The sequence below is a fragment of the Rhinolophus hipposideros genome, assembly GCF_964194185.1.
Source record: "Rhinolophus hipposideros genome assembly, chromosome: 2".
Lineage (NCBI taxonomy): Eukaryota > Metazoa > Chordata > Mammalia > Chiroptera > Rhinolophidae > Rhinolophus > Rhinolophus hipposideros.
In genome coordinates this window covers 17,926,621-17,950,482 of record NC_138048.1, presented here as the reverse complement: position 1 = coordinate 17,950,482, position 23,862 = coordinate 17,926,621, and the positions used below count along the sequence as shown (strand labels likewise).

The following is a 23,862-nucleotide window of genomic DNA, read 5'->3' as shown; positions in this document are numbered from 1 at the left end:
TGTTCAGCTTTTGGCTCCACCACTCTATCACTTTGGGATTTTTGGCATCTCACTTAATATTTGTGTCATAAAGATTCTCTGGAACCAACTGAGCTATGACTATGAAAGTCTTTTCTAAACTATAAAACATTATACCAATATTTAATTACCAGGAGTTATGCACACTTGAGCTTTTCTCTGTTAAAGGAGACTGAAGAATATGTTCTCTCTTAACGTTGAGAATATAGTATAGCTCCAAATATGAACATTGTTGGTCATACTGCACCTACTTTTAGATGGTTTAATTTAAAAAGACTTAAAAAAAAATTCTAATTAAACCACGTGGAGCTTTGTTCGTGTAGCTTTCTTTTTTATCTAACCATACTGATAAATCAAAGTCCTCTATTCAATACCAAGTCTAAAATGGTAGATTCAGTAATAATTGTATTTGTATTTTATTGTTATTTTTTATTATTGATAATAATAGTAGTACTATTGGCAAATACAGGATTGGATGGCTAAAGGGGAAAATTTTTGGTTTTGTATGGTAAAAGCGTACTTCAAATAGGGATTAGAAGAAGTTAAGAAGGGGTAAAAAATATAGAGTAGTGTGTGTGTGTGTGTGTGTGTGTGTGCGCACGTGTACACATAATACAAGTGTTAATCAAAACCCATTTTTCTCCTTTAGCTTCTTGAAAATGTTATCATTAATTACTGTGAAAAACAGAAGAGATGGCAATATAACTCGTCACTTTTTAACCTAGAGTAGGATTATTTCCTCCTGGTGATTGATTTATTGACAGTAGTTCCCAAATATTATCCATGTCTTTTTATTATCTACTATGCTGACTTTAATTAACCACTCTCATGGTTGGTTTGCAATGATTGAAATCGCCAGAGAATCATAAAGTATTCAAGTTGGAAGTGACTTTAAGGATCATATACTATATCAGATGAGGAAAGCAAGGTCCACAGAATTTAAACATCTTCAAGGTCACGAATCTGGATGATAGTTTAGATTCTTAAGATCATTCCTTCTTTTCAGACTTGTAGCAGTACTCATAAACTATTATGTATTATTTTAGTTTTGAAGTATTTTAAAGCCATAATGTCTTCTTCTCTTTGTAGGTCGTTATTAGGAGTAAAAGTGGAGAGATCTTGTATCGTATTTCACCGTGGGCGAAGTATGTGGCTCGTGAAGGTGATAATGTGAATTATGATTGGATACACTGGGATCCAGAACACACATATAAAGTGAGAACAACCAATCTTTAAATAAATGCTTGTTCCAATATTTCTAGGAAAATTAATTTTTACTTTTACCACTTTTATAGTAACGTTCAACTTTTCTCTTCACTGCTGGTTTTAATATTTTACATCATATTGTACCAGTTTGGTATACATATATCAGAGTCTATCATCTGTAGCCAATAAAATATAAAAGTGAGTTTTTATCATGTGTTTCTGAGATGGGGGAGGGGGAGAAAACTAAATTTCTACATAGTGACCTATAAGGATTACTGATTAAAAAAAAATTAACCACAATTTCTGATTCATCAAAGACTTTCAATGATGTAATGTTACTCACTGTCGTGGGTTTGAAGCAGGATCAATGTCCTTAGAAAAAGGAATAATGAAGACATCTGATGAATGTATTAATAAGGATAAATTTTAAGGTTGTCTTATAGACAGGAGTTGTGGGTATCTTTGAATTCACTTTTCTGTGCTTTAAGTTGTTGTAGCTTGTTGATAAGTGCTTGGCATTTAATAATTATGTATGCATTTCACAGCTGTTGTGTTTTCTCTTAGACTTAGGCTCAAAATATATGTTTACTCTATGATAAGGCATAAACCATTACGTGATTGCTCTTTTAAAATAGATTCATTAATATGATTCTAAAAAGGATTTTTTTCCAAAAGAACATTTAATGGATGTAACCAATGACTTTTATATGTGAAAACGGTTCCAGAGTATTTGACTGAGTTGATTTCACCATTTCACTTAACATGCTTAGTCAGCTAGTGTCATCCCTGCATTTCTGTTCTAATTCTATGTGTAATTTTTATATTCTGTAGTTTAAGCATTCCAGACCGAAGAAGCCAAGAGGTCTAAGAATTTATGAATCTCATGTGGGAATTTCTTCTCATGAAGGAAAAGTAGCCTCTTATAAACACTTTACATGTAATATACTACCAAGAATCAAAGACCTTGGTAAGTAATAACTGTGATTTTTGTTTAGATAAAATTTTAATGATTCTGTTCTCTTATTAGAAAAGCTAATTACAAGCGTCTCTGTTTTGTGTTGAGATTAAATATGTAATAGATATGCATTTTATTTTAGGCTTCTCAAATTGCCCTGCAATAGTGATAGCATAGAAAAGAGAAATGGGATGAGCACAAGAATTTAAGACATTATTCCAATGTCAATTTTAAGTAATGTGAACTGATGGCTTGCAAAATTGTAGATAAATACGTAAGCATAATTACTTTTTTTTTTACAGCAGAGTACTTTTATCAATTTCAGTGGTCATTGATTAAAACCGGTTCAGTTTAGTCTGTTAGGGAAAAAATACTACTTTTGTAAGGTAACTGGAGCTCATTTTATAGCAGAGTCGTGTGTGTGTGTGTTTGTATGTGTGTACATATAATACATACACATATCTAGCTCTTGTCTGGGTGACACATTTGACAAATATTTATGGTTCTTCTGTGTGAGACAAATTGTTCTAGATATTTGTATATGGGACTATAATGACACAGGCTCTGTCTTCATGGGAACAACCAGGAGAGTGAATAGTGTCCTGCTCAACTATTGATTCAGTACGCTTTAAATCTGTTTTTTTTATTATTATAGCTGATGCTTTTTTTATTATTTCACAACATATTAGCAGCGGCTCTAAAGCCTAAGTGGGAAGATAAAATACATTTAATTATTCTGCTTTTACTAAACAGTCCAAATTTTGGCTAGAGGAAAGTTTTGCAACTTATGGTTAAAGTTTTCAGTTATATATGGATCTGGGATTATCTGTGATGATGAGGTCTCAGGTTCCAGAAACCAAAGTTAAATAAATGTATGGAAAATTTAATATGAGTTATAGTTAATAGATATTATATTAAAACTGTTGTATTTGAGATGTTCTGTTGTTTTGTAATGTAACAAATGGTTTATGATCCAGTTCTTATAGAATGTGTGGCAGAATAAGGATTCTCTCATTCATCTTTGTGTTTGAATAGCCTGGGCCACTATTCTGAACATAAATAAATCCAGAAATGATTAATGCCATGAAATTAATAATACAAACTATAAATTGGTGATTGAGCATAAGAATATTTACTATATAATAGAGAAGTAAATGGCAAGCTATATTTTGGTATGAAGCATATAGTTGATTTATGTTATCTGAGCAGTAGTTCACATACATATTTCTACATAGCCAGACAGTTAATTTGATTTTGTTTTACAGTAAAGGGGCCAACAATTATACCTTTTCAGCAGATTATAAACCATGGAGTTTGTTATTTTTTAAACTTATGAATTCCTAATTTTGAATGTGAATTTGTAATTGTTCCAATATACAGTTACTGAAATATGTGCAAGAGAACCTATATTGACATGAATTTGACTTTGAAAACAGAATAAGAATGTTTTCTATTTATGTTACAGAAATATAACTTCCAGAGGAATCAAGTCATATTTGGAAATATTAGCATATTGTACTTGGAAGAAGAAAAACCTGATATTTTTAGTTTTTTTTTTTTTTTATAAAGAATACAAGTTTCTTCTCTGATTGTTTGCTTCCATTAAAAACACATTAGTACAGACTTATGTGTTACAGATTTTTGAAAAGGCAGTTCCTACCTTTCTGAGTCACTTCGTTTAGTATTAGAGCAAATTGTTTTCAGATAGAGAAAAAGAACGTTGTGTATATGTGTGCACACATGTGCACACATGCAAATTTGGAGTAATTTTATAGGTGCAAGCAACAGTGGCATATAGAAGAATTAATGCTGATTCTGTCAAAGCTACCTTGGGGAAAAATGGATTTATTGCTGTATCTCGTGCTATCTAGTAGAAAAACTGAAATATAAAGAAAAAGTAAAATTAAAAGTATCTGGCATGTGATTGGTTACTTTTATTCAGCATTCATAATCTTCAGTATTAATATTACAAGTGTAACTGAAATTTAGCATATGCAGATTGCCATCTTTAATATTCTAAATCCAAATTAAGAGTATATTTGCATATAATTTATTACTTGTTAAAATGAAGACATTTGAAATACCTATCACAGTTAGATTGTAACTCTCAAAAACTGTCCGAGTTCATGTTAAAAGTTCAGACAAGCAAAATGTGTTAAAGTAGTAGAACTTTTCAAATTGACCAAGTTGTTTATATGTAAATGATTATATGCAAAATTTAATATCTTGAGAACAAGGATTCTGTGTTCATATATATATTTTTATTACTTTTTTTCCTAACTTTGCCTTTAACTTCTCTTTGACCTTTGCTTATATAGGATACAACTGCATTCAGTTGATGGCGATCATGGAGCACGCTTATTATGCCTGTTTTGGTTACCAAATCACAAGCTTCTTTGCAGCTTCAAGGTAAAATGAAAGACTCATTATATCCATTCTTCTTTGGGCAAAAAAAATAAATAAATATAAATAAATAAATAAATAAATCAATGAATAAATAAATAATTTTTATATTTTGTATGGTGTTGTTTTGTAACCTATTTTAGGGTTAATAGATGTAATAGTAGCTGAGCATTTTTACTAACACCATAGACTCTCTTCTCATCTAGCCTTGGAGATTGGACTTGATTTAACATTAGTTTTCGTGAAATGATTTCTGATAAAGAATATCCAGTTACCTGCTGAAATTCTCATGCACTCGGAGGCCCAAGCTTCAATCAGAAAATCGTGTCCTACGGAAGTCATTATTGCCAGAGCTCACTGTAATGGAAAGAGATTGACTCATGTAAGAAGGTGACTGAGGAGTCGATTGGTAGGACATACACTACCCCCAGAAGGACAGTCCTTTTTCTCAGGCTGAAATCCAAGGAATGTGGCTCTCTGGAAAGAAAGACACCATGGGGTCCTATGCAACTGACGAGGTGCTGACCTGAATGACCACAAGTTGAATAAGTCTGACATTGTCTCTGCCTCATGGAGCTCTCACTATGGTAGAATATGGATATTAATCCAATAATCATACACTTCATGATTTCTACTGATAATAAGAGCTACGAAGAAAATGACAGAGTGCTATAATAGCATGGAATCATCAGTTAGATTAGACATGAACCGATGTTGGAACTGAGATCTAAAACCTGATTAACTAGGGGGAGCAGTGAAGTTAACTGGGGGGGAGCAGTGAAGTGGCACTAGGTAAACAGAATTCCAGACATAAAGAAAAAGATTCATTTAACTGTTTCTCTTTTTAGTAGTTCCTCTTGAATAAGTTATTGTTACTTACTACCTCTAATTCCTCCACTTTTCTTCTTTCTTGAACTCTTGAACTCTTTAGTGAACCTCTTCACTAAAATTACTCCAGGGCACTGATGGCCTACATGCTGTCAAGTCCAAAGGTCCGTTCTTAGCTGACTTGCACTGCCGATAGCATTTAGCACAATGGATACTTCCACATTCTCGGAACTTTTTTCTTTCCTTGGCTTTCAGAATAGTATTCCCTCCTGTTCTTTTCCCACCTCTCTTATTGCTTCTTCCTTCTTTCCTTTACTTTTCCTGACCAGCAAAGGTTGGCTCTTCCGTGGTTCCATTCTCTTTTGTGTCTATGAAGCACCTTGGGAGTCTCATCAAGCCTCATCCATTCTTATGGCTTTAATACACTTTATATGCCAACTCCCAAATTTAACACTCCAGTCCTGACCTCTGTTGTGAACTTTGAACAATGTCTATTTGGCATTGGGGTATCTAATACTTAACACGTCCCAAATTAAATTCCTGATCTTAACTTCCAACCTCCCCATCCTATCATTTTCCCTAGTTCAATAAAGGACATCATCTCCCAGTTGTTCAAGCCAAACCCCTTTTCATTATACTTGACTCTCCTTTTCTCTCCCTCCCTACACTCTGTATCATAAAACCTAACTACCTGAAACTTCAAAATGTATCTCAAATCTGACTGATTCCACTGCTACCATCATGGTCTAAGTTGCTGTTATCTCTTACCCCTATTATTTCAAAGGCTCTTTGGCAAGTCACTCTGTTTTCTCTTGCCCTTCTACCCTTTCTCCCCTAGCCTCCTCCTCCCTCCATACACGGACCACTTTCTGCACAATGGCAAGAGTAGCCATTTTAAAATAAAAGTAAAGTCATGTCACTCTCTTGCTCAGAATCATCTAATGATTCCTTCAGAATAAAAGCCAAGTCTTCTATCGGTCCTTAAGACCCTATGTGATTTGGGTTGTGGCTGCCCTGCTGGTCTCATCTCTTTATTGGTCATTGCATTTCGGACAACTACTCTATTTGCTATTCTTCAAATGCTCCTAGCTCATTTCTGTCCCTAATACTCATTCTCTCTGAGCAATCTTCCCCATAGATATTCACATGTTTTATTCCCTGTATCTTCCAGGTCTTCACATGACATTGCCTCATGGAACTTTCACTGGTGAACCTACCTATTTAAACCTGCCTTTCTTACCAGTGGTTTTCCTTCATTTTTCTTAAGAGAATTTATTGCTGTCCGATATTCTACATATCTTGCTTATTTATTTGTTGTCTCCCAAGTAGAGTGTAAATTCCATAAAGGCAGGATATTTATTTATTTATTTTTCACTGCTGAATCCCCAGAGCATGGACAATTTCATGACATATAGTATATAGCTTAACAAGTATTTGTTAAACAAATGGATGGATGAATGAATGAATGAATGATACTTTGGGGCTGTTCATTCATTGATCAATGAATAGGAAAAAAGGCAAGGTGGCTAGAATAAGGAGAAGAAGGAATAGAGTCTCATAAGTCTGAAGTTATTGGAAGGAGCCAGATTAAGCAGTTCAGTAGGTTATGACCTGGACGCTGGTATTTATCCTAAGACAGTGGGATCACAAGTATGATTTTAAGTTGAAGATTGCATTATCTTGTTTGCATTTTTTAAAGATAGCTCTTTTTGCCCAATGAAGTTGGCTCTTAGGAGACTTACTATATATTAACCACTGTACTAAACCATGCCAGGTAGTCATAGCCCCTGCTCTCAAGGAGATATGGTCTAATGAGAAAGACAGACATAGATTAAGATTAAGAAAGGACTTCCTCTTCAGAGTTACTTTTGTTTTTTCTTTTATGTTGACTAGAAAACTGCTCGTAATACAAGCACACGTATATAGGGTCTGAGTTACATATCTTTTCTGCTTGGGTGGTGACATATGTGGCATTTTCTCTTGGCCCAGTGGTACCTGAGCACATTTTAGTTTAGGAATAAGTAATTGCAGGAAGGATGGCCTCTATCAAGGCATCAAGGACATTCAAAGAACTACTGTAAGAACTCCCTAACGCCAACCATACACACTCAAAGGGAGGGCCAGGTACATGAACAAGAAAGACCATATTCGCAGGACGAGTTACACTTGGAGATGGAAATCAGAAGCTAGTGTAGAGAAGCAGAGTTTTCCTATCTGCCTATTCAAAATGTGAATTTTCTTTGATATATAAATCTACTTTTAATATCCTGCTTCGAAATTTTTTATTGCATACTTGTAAATGTGCTTAATAACAAATATTAAGCAACTTGGACTTGTATCTAAATATATTGCATTTGCATATTTAAAGTAGCTAGTACTATGCTGGTAAAACAATTGATATCCAGTAAATGATTATCTCCTTGCTTTAAATATGCTGTAATCTTGGTTTTGCTGTATACTTTACTTTTAGCCGCTATGGAGCTCCTGAAGACCTAAAAGAACTGGTTGACACAGCCCACTCAATGGGAATTACAGTCCTTTTAGATGTGGTTCACAGCCATGCTTCAAAAAATTCAGAAGATGGATTGAATATGTTTGATGGGACAGATTCCTGTTATTTTCATTCTGGACCTAGAGGGAATCATGATCTTTGGGATAGTCGATTGTTTGCCTACTGCAGGTAGGTACATATAACATAGAAATGTTTTCTTTAAAATTAATTTCACTAAGTTCATTGTATGTGTACCCTCTCATTGAAGTTTAATTTCTTAATTTGATTTTTTATAATTTTAAGAAGAATTTTTAACATACTTATAGAATGTGCTTTGTTTTGTATAGCATGTCTATTCATGGTAAGTTGCACTAAATTTCAGTTTTACAAATCTTTTGCCATTTAAAATATATCGGTTATATTGTCATTTAAAAGGATTAATATGAAGCATTACTTTCTAAAATACTACTTTATCAGTTTGAATTAACCATAGCAAATCTCCTTTTAATAGAGAAATACACATTGTTTTAAGTAGGCTATTTTAAAAATCCGTATCTCATGTTTTGCACTCTTAATAATATTACTGTGTTTTTTATTGCATTTAAATGATTATAACTATAATAACAGCTAACATTTATTAGTATGTAATATAATATGTCAGGTTGGGTGCCAAGTGTTTTAGATATATTAGCTACATGTTTTATTTATCCTGAACAACAGCTCTGCTTGTACACGGTAAGCACTATTTTTATACTATCTTCTACGTCATCTAACAGATAGTAAGCTAAGGCTTAGTGTTGAACCCATTTGTTAAGATTAAACATATCTCTGATGTCTTTTGCCATCTAAATAGAAGGGTGTTTTAGGTGATTAAATCTAAATAACATGATATGACAAACATTTTTTTAGAAACCCAGAATGCTCTCAACTTGTATCTGTTATTTATCATAAGTGAAAATATAATGAAAATGTTATCAGGCATATTAAAAGTAGCAGAGTACCAAGTAATGTATAACTAATTTTTATAATAAATAGTTTGGAAAGCATTTAATGAATTTTTTGGGGCTGTTCCATATTACATAAACATGCACATACCTGGAAAATGAGTAGTGTAGAAAAATGTTTCAGCCAATACTTTGATAAAATGAAGAATTACAATTTTTCAGTATAAATTGGATGACTTTTAAATGGAGGAAATTGTTTTGCTTTACTCTTTTCTTAATATCATACACAACTGTATTTCGTAGCAATGTAGGAATCACTCATGCCAGATGAAGCAGCATAATATATGAGAAAAGACACAAGAGGCGAAAGCGGGTGGCAGGGTTCCAGGCCTAGCTTCACTCTGGTACAAATTAATTAATCATTCTTGTTCTCAGGCTTTTCATTTTAAGAAGGAGGCAGAGTTTGTGACATAATATAATTCCCTCTGTAAAGGGATTTTGTATTATCACATCTTTGAACATTGCTTTTTATATTTTGGGTTTATAACAAGTAAAAAGCACTGAACCTGTACTACTTCTGTGATAGAATCCCACTAATTACATTATTGAGTAAGTCTTGTAAAAGTTGATTGTGGACAGAAAGTAAAGTTAGTCAAACTCTCCGGTTTATAGTTGGGCGAATAAGAGTTAACTTTGTCCTGTAGAACTGTCAAATATTAAGAAATACATTAAATGGTTAAATTTGTATATTATAAAACAATTCTTTTGTAGAACTGTGTCTTAAAAAGAAATACATTACATTGGGTAGATTTTTGTTGTAAAATTATTCTTTATTTTATTAAAATGTACTTTTTTGTACCATAAGCTCTTGAAGTGTATTTAAAGTTATCGATTTTTTTAAAAGGAAATTTATTGGGATGACAATGGTTAGTAAAATCATATAGATTTTAAGTGTACAATTCTATAATACATCATCTATGTATCACATTGTGTGCTCACCACCCAGAGTCAGTTTTTAGTTTTCTAAAGAAAAGGAATTATACATAATTGTTTAGAAATATTTCTACAGAAATTAAGACATATGTAACATTTTTATTTAATCTGTAGTTTCATTTGTTATTCAAGTAAATATTAATCTTTCTCAGGTGCCTTCTTTTGGTAAATTATATGTAATATGGTTTTAGCTTATTTTTTTATTATGACTCTTTTTTGGCTTTGTTATATCATATAGGCTTAGTCCTCTGTAAATATAGTGCCATTTAAAATATAATTCTATTATTGTAGATGTTCTATTTGGCAATATCTAAATTGTCCAATTTTTAGATAATTAGTATTTTCTGTGTAGGTTTATACTACTGGTCATGACATCATTAATTACTGTACGTAGATAAAATCCTACAAAGCTAATGTATATCACCAAATTTAAACAAATAGCTCTTACATACTTAGATTTTTTTCAATATATAAACTATAAAGATTTCTAGTGCTCTTTGAATTTTTTTCTCAATACTATGTGCAATTTATTAAAAACTCTCTTGACAAAATTTATATTAGCCTGATATTTACCAGACTTTTTCTCTTACATTTTCTTCCTTCTATTCTGTTCAATTATAGCATATGTGATATAACATTGCTGTATCGCAATGCTAAAGCTATTTCATAATTAGCATTCATGATTCAAGTCCCACTCTGCTCTTTCGGTTATCTGTTGCTGCTTAATAAATCAACCCCAAGTTTATTGCAGACAACAGCAGTTGTTGATTTTGTTTCCATATCTACAATTTGGCCATAGCTCAGCCAGGATAGCTCTTTTCCATGTTGTGTCAGCTGGGTAGCTCCAGCAGGGAGCCAGGCAACCACTTTCAAGATGATTCACTCATATGACTGACAGTTGGTGCTGGCTGTCAGCTAGGAATTCACCTATGGCCCTGGGTTAAAAGGGCCTCAGTTCCTCCCCTGTAGCCCACTCCACAGGTTATCCAGCTATCTTACAACGGTGAAATCCCAAAACACAGAATGCACAGGCTGGCATTTCTTATGGTCTGGACCTGGAAACGGACACAGCATCATTTCTGCTACAAACTACAGATCAAGCAGTTACAGAGTCAAGGGCTAGGGGACATGGACCCCTCCTCTCAATGGAAGAAACATTAAAGAATTTAGGACTATGTTTTAAAATCCCCACATCTAATAAGTTTTGATGACATACACAGAATATGCCATTTTACAAATTCTGAAGAGAAGTATTGAGTATCTGTCTACGTGAAAATACTGCTTTCCTCACCTGTATTTCTGTGGTACAGAGTTATGTCTGAAATAGGCAATTTTGAAAAAAACACACTTTTCATTTAAAAAGTAGTAATACCATTGTCAATAATTAGAAAATATAACAAGGCATACAAAATCCAACATAAAAATCATTTTTTATAAATATAAATAGCATATATTGTATGTAAGTACGTTTAATGAATATCCTTTACATGCATATACACAAGAAAACTGAAGCCTTCTCTATGTCCCTCTCCACAGAATAACTACTATGCCTATAATTTTGGATTTGTTCCTTATCCAGATGAATTCAGAAACTACAATTCATATCTCATATCCATTGAAAATATATAGGAAAATCGTACATGGTTTACCTAAGGCTTAAGCCTCTTCTTTGGAAACTTGTAATAATTTTTTGAAATTAGTGTACTTCCTGTTTGAAAAAGAAACTGATCTTCTCTACAATCATCTCTGTAGAGATATGTTGCTGATGCTCATTTCATCCTATCTATATGTCACAAACTGTCACCATTTATAATCTGTGATTCAAGTGGCATCATCAGAGTTATCAGAATTAAATCTCTTACTCTGGGTAATAGCGGGGATCCTGACTGCTGTATCATTACCTGCTAGGAATAAATTTTCAATCAGGAGCTGCCCATATTTTAATTTTCTGTCTGCTCAGCTGAACTGCCTCTAGCTCTGCTAAATTACTAATGACAGTTCATACCCGAGATTGGGGTGTCCTTTCTTTAGTTGGCAAAGAGAAATTTCTGATAAATCTGTAACCCGTAAGTTTCAGAAGTTTCTAGAGTAAGAAATAGTGAATATAATTTAGAAGTCTCAGTTTTAAGTTCTGTTTTGGATGTGCGTCTGGCACTATGTAAATGCACTTGATAAAACAACATGACAATTGAAGATTTATTGAGCTTAATTATTTTGCTTTAAATATTACTACAGCTTCAAATAAGTACTTTTTCTTTATTGAATATTTCTTTTGAAGATAAGGTATTGAATCTCAAAGGACATAGATGTAGTATGAATTTTCCCCCTGAACTTTACATTTGGGTGCCACAGTAGTATAATCTTACGCTATCAGCGGGTGTTTGTAATGTGACAGCGATTAGGCAGGAAGATACTATACTCTTATCCTGAGTTATTAGAGTTCCTTTCAGAAACAAAAGTGAACCAGTTTGCTTTTTCAGTGTCATACCCACGTTGAATAAGATACCCGTAGTATTTGTACAGACACTATAGTATTTGGGGCTTATTAATCATGCTAAGCCTTTTCAACAAATTAGAATGTAGAAGGAAATTCTTGGAGGCTTTCCCAGCTCAGAGTGAATATGTATTTGAGCTTAAGTATGCTTATTATATTGTGTTTCTTTTTTAGTTTTGCTTTTAGTTTTGTTAATATAGTTTTTTTATAATTTTATTGGTTTTGAATGTTAAGCCAATCTTGCATTCCTGGAATAAACCCTCATGAACATAGGTGCTAATATTTTAAACAAGATTTTAGCATTTTTATATATAATGTTATATCATGACCAAATCAGTTCTTAATGGTGAATGTTAATGTAAGGATTATTGTGCATTAATATAGTATTAGCTAATGAGTATATGATGCCCTCATGATCAGCAAGATACTTATAGACTAACCATCCAGGACATGAATAGAAGCCTCCAAAATTTTTAGTAGTTACAAAATAGGGGGGTGTATATAAAGTCCAGCATAGAAAATATAGTCAATAATGTTGCAACAACTACGTATAATGTCAGATGTGTACAAGACTAATTAATGGGATCATTGCACAAATTATATAAATGTCTAACCACTATGCTGTAAACCTGAAACTAATATAAAATAATATTGAATGTCAACTGTAACTGAAGAAATATAATTTAAAAAATAAGAACTTTAAAGGCATATGCTACTTTGTATTTTCTTAAAAGCAAAAACAAAAAGCCACATGCCATTGGGTGAAATAATTGTTCTTTTGACTGTAATGAAATGACCATAGTGACACAGAAAATAGCATAGAAAGAGTAAATGTGTACATCTACTTTTGAGAACAATTTGGTATTATTTGTAAAAGTTGTAGATTCCAGTAATATGCATTACTAGGTACATATGCTTGGGAAATTTCTGAGCATATGCTTATTAGAAATTTGGGGGTAAAAAACCACTCCCTTCAGATATTTTAACAATTAGTTTGAAGTAACTATGTTCCAAGAAAGTTCAGCTATGCAGAAAGCATTTGGGGGAAAATACCAAGAAAGACGTCCATCATTGTGATTTTATTGCCACAAATGATTTCCGTCATAAAATTGTTTTATTTACATACACATTAATGTATGGAGCAGTTGGAGCAGTTTTTGTCAAACTTGTAAAATTGTTCCAGTTTTAGTTTGTCCCAAGCCTATTAGTTATAAATACAGATGTTATTATAAATATAAATGAATTATCTTATGGTTACTTGGCAAGGTTACCTAGCTTCAGGGAAAATGAAAATACACAAGCTAAATTTCATGAAAGATGATAGATGGTAGACAGAGTTGAAAAAAATAAAGTATTATAACTTGATAGTCACAGCCATTGATCTCTTATTTATATCTGCATATTTTAATGGGTTATCGCAGCCAGGACAAGCATTAAAACCACATGGCAAAGTAATTTTAACATTAACCAGAACTTGATTATTTTACCTTTATTTTAAAATTAGTTTCTTTAAAATTAGTTCCATTATACTTAATATATTACTAAAGTAGTAAATATATACAATTAATAAATAAGGACATATATGAAAGACTGGGCTGAAAAGTTTTTACTGATAAGGCACACAATCAGAAACGTTTACAGATCATTGAGGTAGATCATTGCTTAGTTAAATTAGGGTTAGCATCACGGATTTTTTTTTTTTTAAGAAAAATAATTTTCTGATCAATTCATTTACAAATGTTTTGATTTGTTTATTTTAATAAACATATTGAGCATCTACTATATGTCATGTCTTTAGAGAGGTGATATTTTCAATATGTTTAAATGTAACACAAATCCCCCCCAAAATATATATGTTTTAATTTATTTTGGATAGAGTTCAGGATGTACAATATTTTTTTAACTGAAGTAATACAGCATCACTTTAGACAGACAGATACCTGTTCTATTTGGTTTATAAAAAGCAAGTGGCAAGCTGTTAGAAACAATCAACAAATACAGTAAATTTGCTGGCTACAAAATCAACGTACAAAAGTCCATTGCATTCCTATATACTAACAATGAAATCTCAGAAAAAGAAATACAAAAAAAACAATTCCCTTTGCAATTTCAGCAAAAAGAATAAAATACCTAAGAATAAACTTAACCAAGGATGTGAAGGATTTATATGCTGAAAACTGTAAGACATTTTTGAAAGAAATTGAAGAAGACACAAAGAAATGGAAAGACATTCCATGCTCATGGATTGGAAGAATCAACATAGTTAAAATGGCCATATTACCCAAAGCAATATACAGATTTAATGCAATCCCCATCAAAATCCCAATGGCATTTTTTAAAGAAATAGAACAAAAAATCATCAGATTTGTTTGGAAGCACAAAAGACCCCAAATAGCCAAAGCAATCTTATGAAAAAAGAACAATGCTGGAGGTATCACACTGCCTGATTTTAGCTTGTACTACAGGGCTACAGTAATCAAAACAGCATGGTATTGGCAGAAAAACAGACACATAGACCAATGGAATAGAATTGAGAACCCAGAAATAAAACCACATAAATATGGACAGATAATTGTTGACAAAGAATCTAAAAACATACAATGGAGGAAAGACAGCCTCTTCAATAAATGGTGCTGGGAGAATTGGATAGCCACGTGCAAAAGAATTAAACTGGACTGTTATCTGTCACCATATACCAAAATTAATTCAAAATGGATTAAAAACTTAAGCATAAGACCTGACACAATAAACTGCATAGAAGAAAACATAGGTACTAAACTTATGGACCTTGGGTTCAAAGAGCATTTTATGAGTTTGACTCCAAAGGCAATGGAAGTAAAGATAAAATAAACGAATGGGACTATATGAAACTTAAAAGTTTCTGCACAGCAAAGGAAACCATCGACAAAATAAAGAGGCAACCAACTGAATGGGAGAAGATTTTTGCAAACAGTTCCTCCGATAAGGGGCTAATATCCAAAATATACAAGGAATTCATGAAACTCAACAACAAAAACACAAACAACCCAATTGAAAAATGGGCAGAGGACCTGAAGAGACATTTCTCCAAAGAGGACTTACAAATGGCAAATAGACATATGAAAAATGCTCAACATCACTAATCATCAGAGAAATGCAAATAAAAACCACAATGAGATATCACCTCACCCCAGTCAGAATGGCTATCATCAACAAGACAAATAGTAACAAGTGTTGAAGAGACTGTGGAGAAAAAGAACCCTCATATACTGTTGGTGGGAATGCAGACTGGTGCAGCCGCTATGGAAGGCAGTGTGGAGGTTCCTCAAAAAATTACAAATAGAATTACCATATGACCCAGCAATCCCTCTCCTGGGTATCTACCCAAAGAATTTGAAATCATTTATACATAAAGACACGTGTGCTCCAATGTTCATTGCAACTTTGTTTATGGTGGCCAAGACATGGAAACAACCAAAATGTCCTTCGATAGATGAATGGATAAAGTAGTTGTGGTATATATACACAATGGAATACTATTCGGCATTAAGGAAAGATTATATAGGAACCTTTGTGACAACATGGATGGATCTTGAGAGTATAATGCTAAGTGAAATAAGTCAGACAGAAAAAGCAGAGAACCCTATGATTTCACTGATGTGTGGTATATAAACCAAAAACAACAAAAGAACAAGACAAACAAAGTGGTTACCAGAGGGTAAAGGGGGTGGGGGGAGAGAGATGAGGGTAAGAGGTATCAAATATACGGTGATGGAAGGAGAACTGACTCTGGGTGGTGAACACACAATGGGATTTATAGATGATGTGATACGGAATTGTACGCCTGAAGTTATGTAATTTTATTAACAATTGTCACCCCAATAAATTTAAAAAAAAAGCAAGTGGTGCTTTTTTTTAAATGAAGTATTTGCTGTATAAAGGACAAATGATAGATGATTAAAAGGCAATTTTTAACACAGATTTAATAAACAGCTAACTGTTCCAAAAGGAGTCAGACAGTTAAAACCAAGCAATAACCTATAGCCTATTCATTAGGAATATTGGAATCTGACAGAATGAGTATTAATATATGCTGAATGTTCCATAAAAAGTCTTAATGTTTTCTTCTTTTATTGTATTTTTTATTTTTATTTTCCTTTTTAATATTTCTCCTTTGTTTAAACCAGAACTGAATTTCAGCTTGATTGAAGAAAATGGTTAAATCTACTATGTCATAGAGAGTAGAGTTAGATTCAAAATTCCGACAGGCTTATTCTCTTTTGTGAAAGAGGTTAAGAAAGTTGCTCTATCAATCTAATCTGTCTGGATTTGAGTATGAGTAGTAGAAATATAAGTTCTCTCACAGGGTTTATGAGATTATTCAGCCTAGCAGAAAGGTTTCTATTGATGCTGAGCACAGCACAGGAAGAAGGATTTACAGTCTTTGTATAGACTTTGTTCCTCGTATTATCTGCTTCGTTTATTCCCCACAAATCTAAAATTAAGGTACATGGGGCTATCTCAAAAATATCTGGCATATATAGGTCTTACCTATCACATTCACCTTCTCAAATCTAAGCTCACTCTAAAGTAGGGTAGTTCTACTTGGTAGTTTATCTTAAATTTGAAAATGTGATGCATTCTATAAAAACAGCTTCTTTAGCTTAACACAATGGTAAATGCTTCTGACAATGGCCTGAAAGTTCCTATTCAATAATTATTCATTTAGGTCTGGAATTTTGTGTAGTCTATAATAATATGTGGGTGTTGTTTATGACCTTTTAAAATAAGCAGGTAAAAAATGAAAAAAAAATGATTTTTCTGTGTTTATTTGTATGTAACAAACAACTCGTTTAATATGTCTGTTTTATAGGGTAGGGACTAACAGTTTTGAAGTTATGAAGAGATATTTCATGGTTTCCTAGCTCAATAATTTCCTTAGTGTTACACTGCAAGTAATCCATGTTATACTTAGAAAATTATTTTCAGAAAATACAGGTATCTCACCGTTTGGGAAGCATACACATTTATAAGTAATACAAAAATTATCCATGTTTGAGGGGTATTTTCCCAATTCATTAGATTAGTGATCAGGTATATTTTTCTCTAACTTCTGAATTTCCTATCCACATTTTGTGATGGTGAAGCATCTCTACTTGGTTATACCTTGAGTTTTTGGTCTTTTTTTTTTTTTTTTTCTTTCACCATTTTTAAGAGAAGCCATTAGCCTCAGGATTTATTTTATTTTCTCCTTTCAGGTTAAAGTATATCTCCAAGCATAGACCTTTGCCTATGTAGCCTTTCAAAATTCTGTCTGCTGAAAGCATCAGTAAAACTCAAGGTCAATTTTACTTAACATTTTCTCATTGCTTTAGGAATCAAAACAGCATAATAATCAACTTTTCCAAGACTGAATGTCTATCCCTGATACAGTGTTCAGGATAGCACATGAGGCTGAGTAGCTGTCTGTCCCGTTGGGTTCACCTGGTCTTGTGAGGTGATGGTAATCATAATGATTACAGTGATAACTTTTATTAAGGGCCATTCATTTCAGAGGCATTAGGTACTTTACATACATTATAAAACTTCTCTGACCACCTGACATAAAATAACTCCTCTAATTTCCTGCCATTCCTTATCGCCTGTCCTTCCCTAATTTTTTCCATTGCATTTATCACCATGTGGCTTTCCAAAAAGGCACTTGTTTACTTTTTAATTTTAATGATATACTATTTGTTATTTAGACAGCGTATTAAATGTTGAAGTAAAGTTACTAATTTATTACTTATAGAAAACATTTAAAATAAAGCAGTGTCTTTCTTTTTCTGTCTCACAAACTTTTCAATATCAAATTTGCTTGTCTGGAAAGCAACATGCGAAGTATTGATTTGGTGGGGTTACCTGTTCTTTAGAACTGAGTTTAGTGAAGAAAGCTACAAGAGATACTTCTAGCCAAAATGGTAATACTAGTAAATGCTGTGTATGTCTATGCTAATAAGAATCTGATATAAAATAGGTGGTTTTGGAATTAAATGACCTTTACTTCTCTGATCTTGAGCCAAGCAGCTTAACACTTGGATCTTGTTTTCATGTATAAAGAGCTCATGGTGATAGCATTTATTTGCCATAGGGAGTTCTTCAAACTATATAAAATAAAATAGCTGAAATTCATGGCAAACTAGAACATAGAATATTATGGAAAGTTTGGAGTTGTACTGTCAGATTTTTAGTGAAAACAGGACTCAGTTCATAACCAGGCAGGTCACTGAGGGAAGCAGGCCAGGATGTACAAACAGGTCCTGCCTGAAGGGGCTGCCACTCTCAGTTCGGCCTGTTGTTTCTATGTGAGAAAGTGGCCCATGCAGACACATCTGTCGGTTCTTTAAAAGAAGTCAGGAATCCACATTTTATATGAAATCTCCTCATGTTTAAATGTCTGTAGTTAATTTAAAATGTTGCAATCACTGTGCAGACCAAAGAAACACACATGTGGTATGAATATGATCCCTGAACTTGGGCTATCCCTGGATTCCAAGATGTGCCTTGGAATCCAGAGTATCAGATTCTACCAAATTTCTACAATTAAGTAGTAAATTAAGTAATGAGTCAAAGATGATAAGGACAATGATGCTTTTATGACTAAAACACAACATCGTGATCCTTTTTTTTTTTTGTATCAGCAATGGAAATTGTATAAGCCTAAAGCAATAATATATTACCAGTCAACAGAATTATGTTAACATCTTGATTTTAAGTAACAACCACATCAGCAAAATGAGTGCCTTTTAAGAGCAGGCTCAGTAAAGCAAAATGTACATATATTGAAGAAATGGACATAGTTGAAATCCAGTAACTTTCATTCCTTTTAAAAGCTTGCAGCTACGTTGTAAGTAACTTCTTTAAAAACCTGTAAATGTAGTTACTGACCTTTGGAGGTGATGTAGCGAATGGATAGCGAATGGTCTATCTAGGTTGTAGTTGTCAACTGGGCTCCGATACTAGTTGGAGGACTTATGATCATGTGACCACACAGACATTAGTTAATCTTTCTAGGTTTAATTCCCCACCCCCTATAAAATAAGATTCTAATTGTATATCCCTCCGGCTGATTCAGTGACACACTTCTCCCAGTGCCTGACTTGTGGTCCCGATAATTGCCATGGTCGACATCATTACCATTTCACTGTCACAGTCATTTTGTGGGCAGATTCACCAGCCAGCCTCGTCCTCTGAAACATAATTAGAGGCAAAGACAAGGAACAGCACTTTTTTTTTCCATGAGCCAAAATGTGTGCCATCATGGCTGTGGGTCTTTCTTCGTGTGGTCTCATGTTATTTTTTAAAAGCCCATTAAGCTCTTTTCTTGGTAGAAGCACAGAATTAAAACCTTTGTGGGAAGGACAGATCATAATCAACATCTAACAGTACTGAGAAGTCGTAGCCGAGAGCAATGGCAGACAAACCCCATCAAGGTCAGAATCCAGAACTGAAGGCACAGCAGTGTGAGTGCGTCAGGCCACTCAGGTGTGGGGGCAGACAGCTCCACACACTGTAATTGTCCCTCTGGGCATCATTAGACAGCAGTACAGTGTAATAATTGATCATAACGAACACGAGGCATTAGAAAAACTTTGTCATGTTCAAAATTGTCTTTTTTAAGATGCTAGGAAAAAGTACAATGTAACTTCAAAGTATTTCCATTAAAATGTTCCATTTTCAAATGTTTTCAGAACTTAGCTAAAGTTATCTGTCAACTATTTTTTTAATGAGAATTACTGTGAAGATTTTAGTTCTGCAGACTGTGTTTCCCTCCAGTGTGGAATAAGTGAAGCATGCCTCTACTTACCATTGTTTTTTAAGGTTTTAGATGTGAAAGGTATTTTATTAAACAGTTATTGAATGAACTACTCTGTTTATTTTGCATTTTAAATCAAGGGCCTTCTGATATAGTTTTTAGAACGGTGTTTTATGGTTCTCGCTTCTGAGGGGGAAACAGATTTTTTAGTCTCAGAATGTTTAGTTTTGATCAAGTTGTTGAGTCTTTTCCAATAATGGAGTTACATGACATATTAGTATAATGCTAAACTGGACTATACTAGTGCCTGGATTAAGCCAAGCAGTAAGGGCGTGCTTAGTTTTACAGTCTTGATTTTTCTGTTTCGTGGGGTCATTGATCTTGTGGCAATGGTGATGAGCACGGCGATCATACATTTATGCTTGTTGGTTGGTGCCCAGTCTGCTATAGCATTTGCTTCTGATGTTTTTCTTTTTGACATAGTGTCATTTTTAATAGTTGCCTTGAAATAAGCTGGCACAGGTTTGCTTGAACTGTAGATTGTCTGTCTAGCTTCTGCCATGGGCTCACCTACTGGCTTGTGTGATTACATCTGACCAGCTATCAGAAATAGCCCATCTCACTATCTTTTCCCAGTCCTTTCCAGAAGTAAGATATCTAACATCTCCTGTATTAGAAGAGAATTTGGGTTGCTTAGTGATAAAATGAAGTGGATGAACACAGAAAACATGTTTAGGTCATAGGGGTGGCGAAGGAGCCCCTCGATATTTGCTATCCCTGCTGGCCTATTGGTTACAAGATACTGCTGTGCTGCCAGGCTGGTGGCCAGCAGTGTCACTGAGAAAAATGGGAAATTATACGTGAGGTGTACGCAATATATCATAAGTGTGCAAAATAGACATCCAACAGTCCTGCTGACGAGCATATACGACACTGTCCAAAATAAATATAATACTAGCCACAGTATCATATGCAATTTTAAATATCCTAGTACCCACATTCCTCTCTAAAATGGTGATTAAACAGGAGCCTACCTTGTGGAGCTGTCATGAGATTTAAAATGTAAAAAAAAAAATATGTCAAGTTCTTAGAACAGTTCCTGGCACATACCAAGAATTAGTTAGTTGCTTCTTATAACTTCCATGGTTTGTTTCACATCCATACTTTTTTGTGTAGCTCAAGTCATGCAAACTCTGAGCATAACGTAGTTCCCCCCTTACCTGTGGTTTCACTTCCGTGGTTTCAGTTACCTGAAGTCAACTGCGGTCTGAAAATATTAAATAGAAAATTCCAGAAATAAATAATTCATCAGTTTTACATTGTGAGTTGTTCCCAGCAGTGTGATGAAATGTGGCACCCTTCCCTCTGCTCTGTCCCATCTGGGACGTGACTCATACCTTTGTTCAGTGTATCCATGTTGTATGCAGTCTCTACTCGTTAGTCACTTAGTAGTTGTCTTGGTTATCAGATGACTGTCATGGTATCACAGTGCTTGTGTTCAAGTGACCCATATTTTACTTCAGAACAGCCCCAAAGCACAAGAGTAGTGACGCTGGCAATTCGGTTATGCCAAAGAAAAGCCATAAAGTGTTTCCTTTAAGTGAAAAAGTGTATATGATATGGAAAAAAAACACAAAACAAAAATACCCAAACACATAGGATATATATGGTTCGATACTATCTGCAGTTTCAGGCCTTTACTGGGGTTCTTAGAACATATTCCCGAGGATGAGGGGAGCTTACTGTATAATCAGTTCATCACCCTATAGTATGGCTGGAGTAAGCTTTCTTAAATGCAAACTTGGTGTAGGACTCACAGATGTAAATCATTCAGTGGGAGACGATGGCTTATAGCAGTTGTCTAAACATGAATGCTAGTAGCTCTGGTGACAATGGAGATCTAATGTCTCTGGTCGTCTCTCCCACTTGAGGTTGCCTCTCCCTTATACAAATACAGGACCCAAAGACACAGAAACAGGGTTTCGCATGCCAGTTGCACCCTATCAAATATGGTCCCAAGTATTTCTCAGATATTTTCCTATGGTTTCTAGGCCACTGATTTAAGGTGAGATTATGCGTCTTGAGCATAATCTGAAGAGTCTTGAGCACAAAAAGTGCCATTGTTTACTAACTAGGTGGTGAGAATTGCAATTAGCAGTAGGCAACACAAGCATATTTTCCAATTTGCAGCTATCCCTGGAAAGCCTGGTGGTTGTATGTGTGTGTGTATTCTGCAAAAATGCATACAAAAGTGTGTGTGTGTTTGTGCATGTATGTATGCCTTCGGGATAGTGGGTGGAGTAGTGACACAGAGTCCTAACCCATTTTATCGTTTTCTCCAAGGCAGAAACTATGGGTCATGATACATTCAATTATAACTTGTTGATATACCAAATAATCCAATTGTAAATTTTAAGAAAACATATTTAAAAAGATGGCATAATTTTTATTTTTATTTATTTTTAATTTTTTAATTAAATTAAGTTTTATTACTTTCAGGTGTACAAAAGTACATAATGATTAGACATTTATACCTCTCACAAAGTGATAACCCCACCAAGTCTATTACCCATTTGACACTGTACATAGCTATTACAATACCTTTGACTATATTCCCTATGCTCTACTCTATATCCTGTGACTATTTAAATAAATGTGTGTGTGTGTGAGTGTATGTGTGTGTGTATTTAATTACAGTTGACATTTAATCTTATTTTATGTTAGTTTCAGGTGCACAGTGCAGTTAGGTTAGGCATTTACGTGAACTATGAAGTGATTCTCCCAATAAGTCCAGTACCCATCTGACACCTTATATAGTCTTTACAACATTATTGACTATATTCTCCATACTGTATTTCACATCCCTGTGACTACCAATTTGTACTTTCTAATCGCTTCATCTTCTTCCCTATCACCCAAGCCCCATCCCATCTAACAGTCGTCAGTTTTTTTCTCTGTATCTATGAGTCTATTTCTGTTTCGTTTGCATAAGTGAGATCATATGGCATTTGTCTTTCTCAGTCTGACTTAACTTAGCATAATATTTTCTAGGTCCATCCATGTTGTTGCAAATGGTAAGATTTCTTTATTTTTTATGGCGGAGTAATATTCCATTGTATAAATGTACCACATTTTTTTTATCCAATTGCCTATTGATGGGCATTTTGATTGTTTCCATATGTAGGCTCTTGTGATTGGCACTGCAGTAACCATACCGGTGCATTTTTTTTTTTTTTTCAAATTAGTGTTGTGGATTTCTTTGGATAAATACCCAGGAGTGGAATTGCTGGGTCATAAAGTAGTTCTACTTTTACTTTTTTGAGTAACCTTCATGCTGTTTCCCACAGTAGTTGCACCAATCTGCAATCCCACTAACAGTGCATGAGGGTTCCCTTTTCTACACATCCTCACCAGCACTTGTTGATTGTTGATTTATTGATGATGTCCATTTTGACTGGACTGAGGTGGTATCTCATTGTGGTTTTCATTTGCATTTTTCTGATTATTAGTGACATTGAGCATCTTTTTGTATGTTATAGAGAAAGGTCTATACACGTCATATACTCTGCCCATTTTTTAATTGGATTATTTGTTTTTTTGGTGTTGAGTTGTACTCACATGAGTTTTTTTTTTTTTTATGTATATATATATATAAATTTGGGATAGTAACCCCTTCTTAGATGTATCATTGGCAAATATCTTCTCTCATTCAGTAGGATGTCTTTTTGTTTTGTTAATGGTTTCCTTTGCTGTTAA

The 23,862-nt window shown here is 34.0% G+C and overlaps 1 protein-coding gene across 1 annotated transcript in view; it reads left to right on the top strand.

Moving 5' to 3' along the window:
- GBE1 (1,4-alpha-glucan branching enzyme 1) overlaps positions 1–23,862 on the top strand; it is a 262,701-nt gene that overhangs the window by 130,848 nt on the left and 107,991 nt on the right. Inside the window, exons 4-7 of the mRNA XM_081076639.1 lie at positions 1,108–1,233; positions 2,056–2,191; positions 4,498–4,588; positions 7,881–8,090. Of these exons, the coding sequence (XP_080932765.1) occupies positions 1,108–1,233; positions 2,056–2,191; positions 4,498–4,588; positions 7,881–8,090 (563 nt within the window). The remainder of the gene's footprint in view (positions 1–1,107; positions 1,234–2,055; positions 2,192–4,497; positions 4,589–7,880; positions 8,091–23,862) is intronic.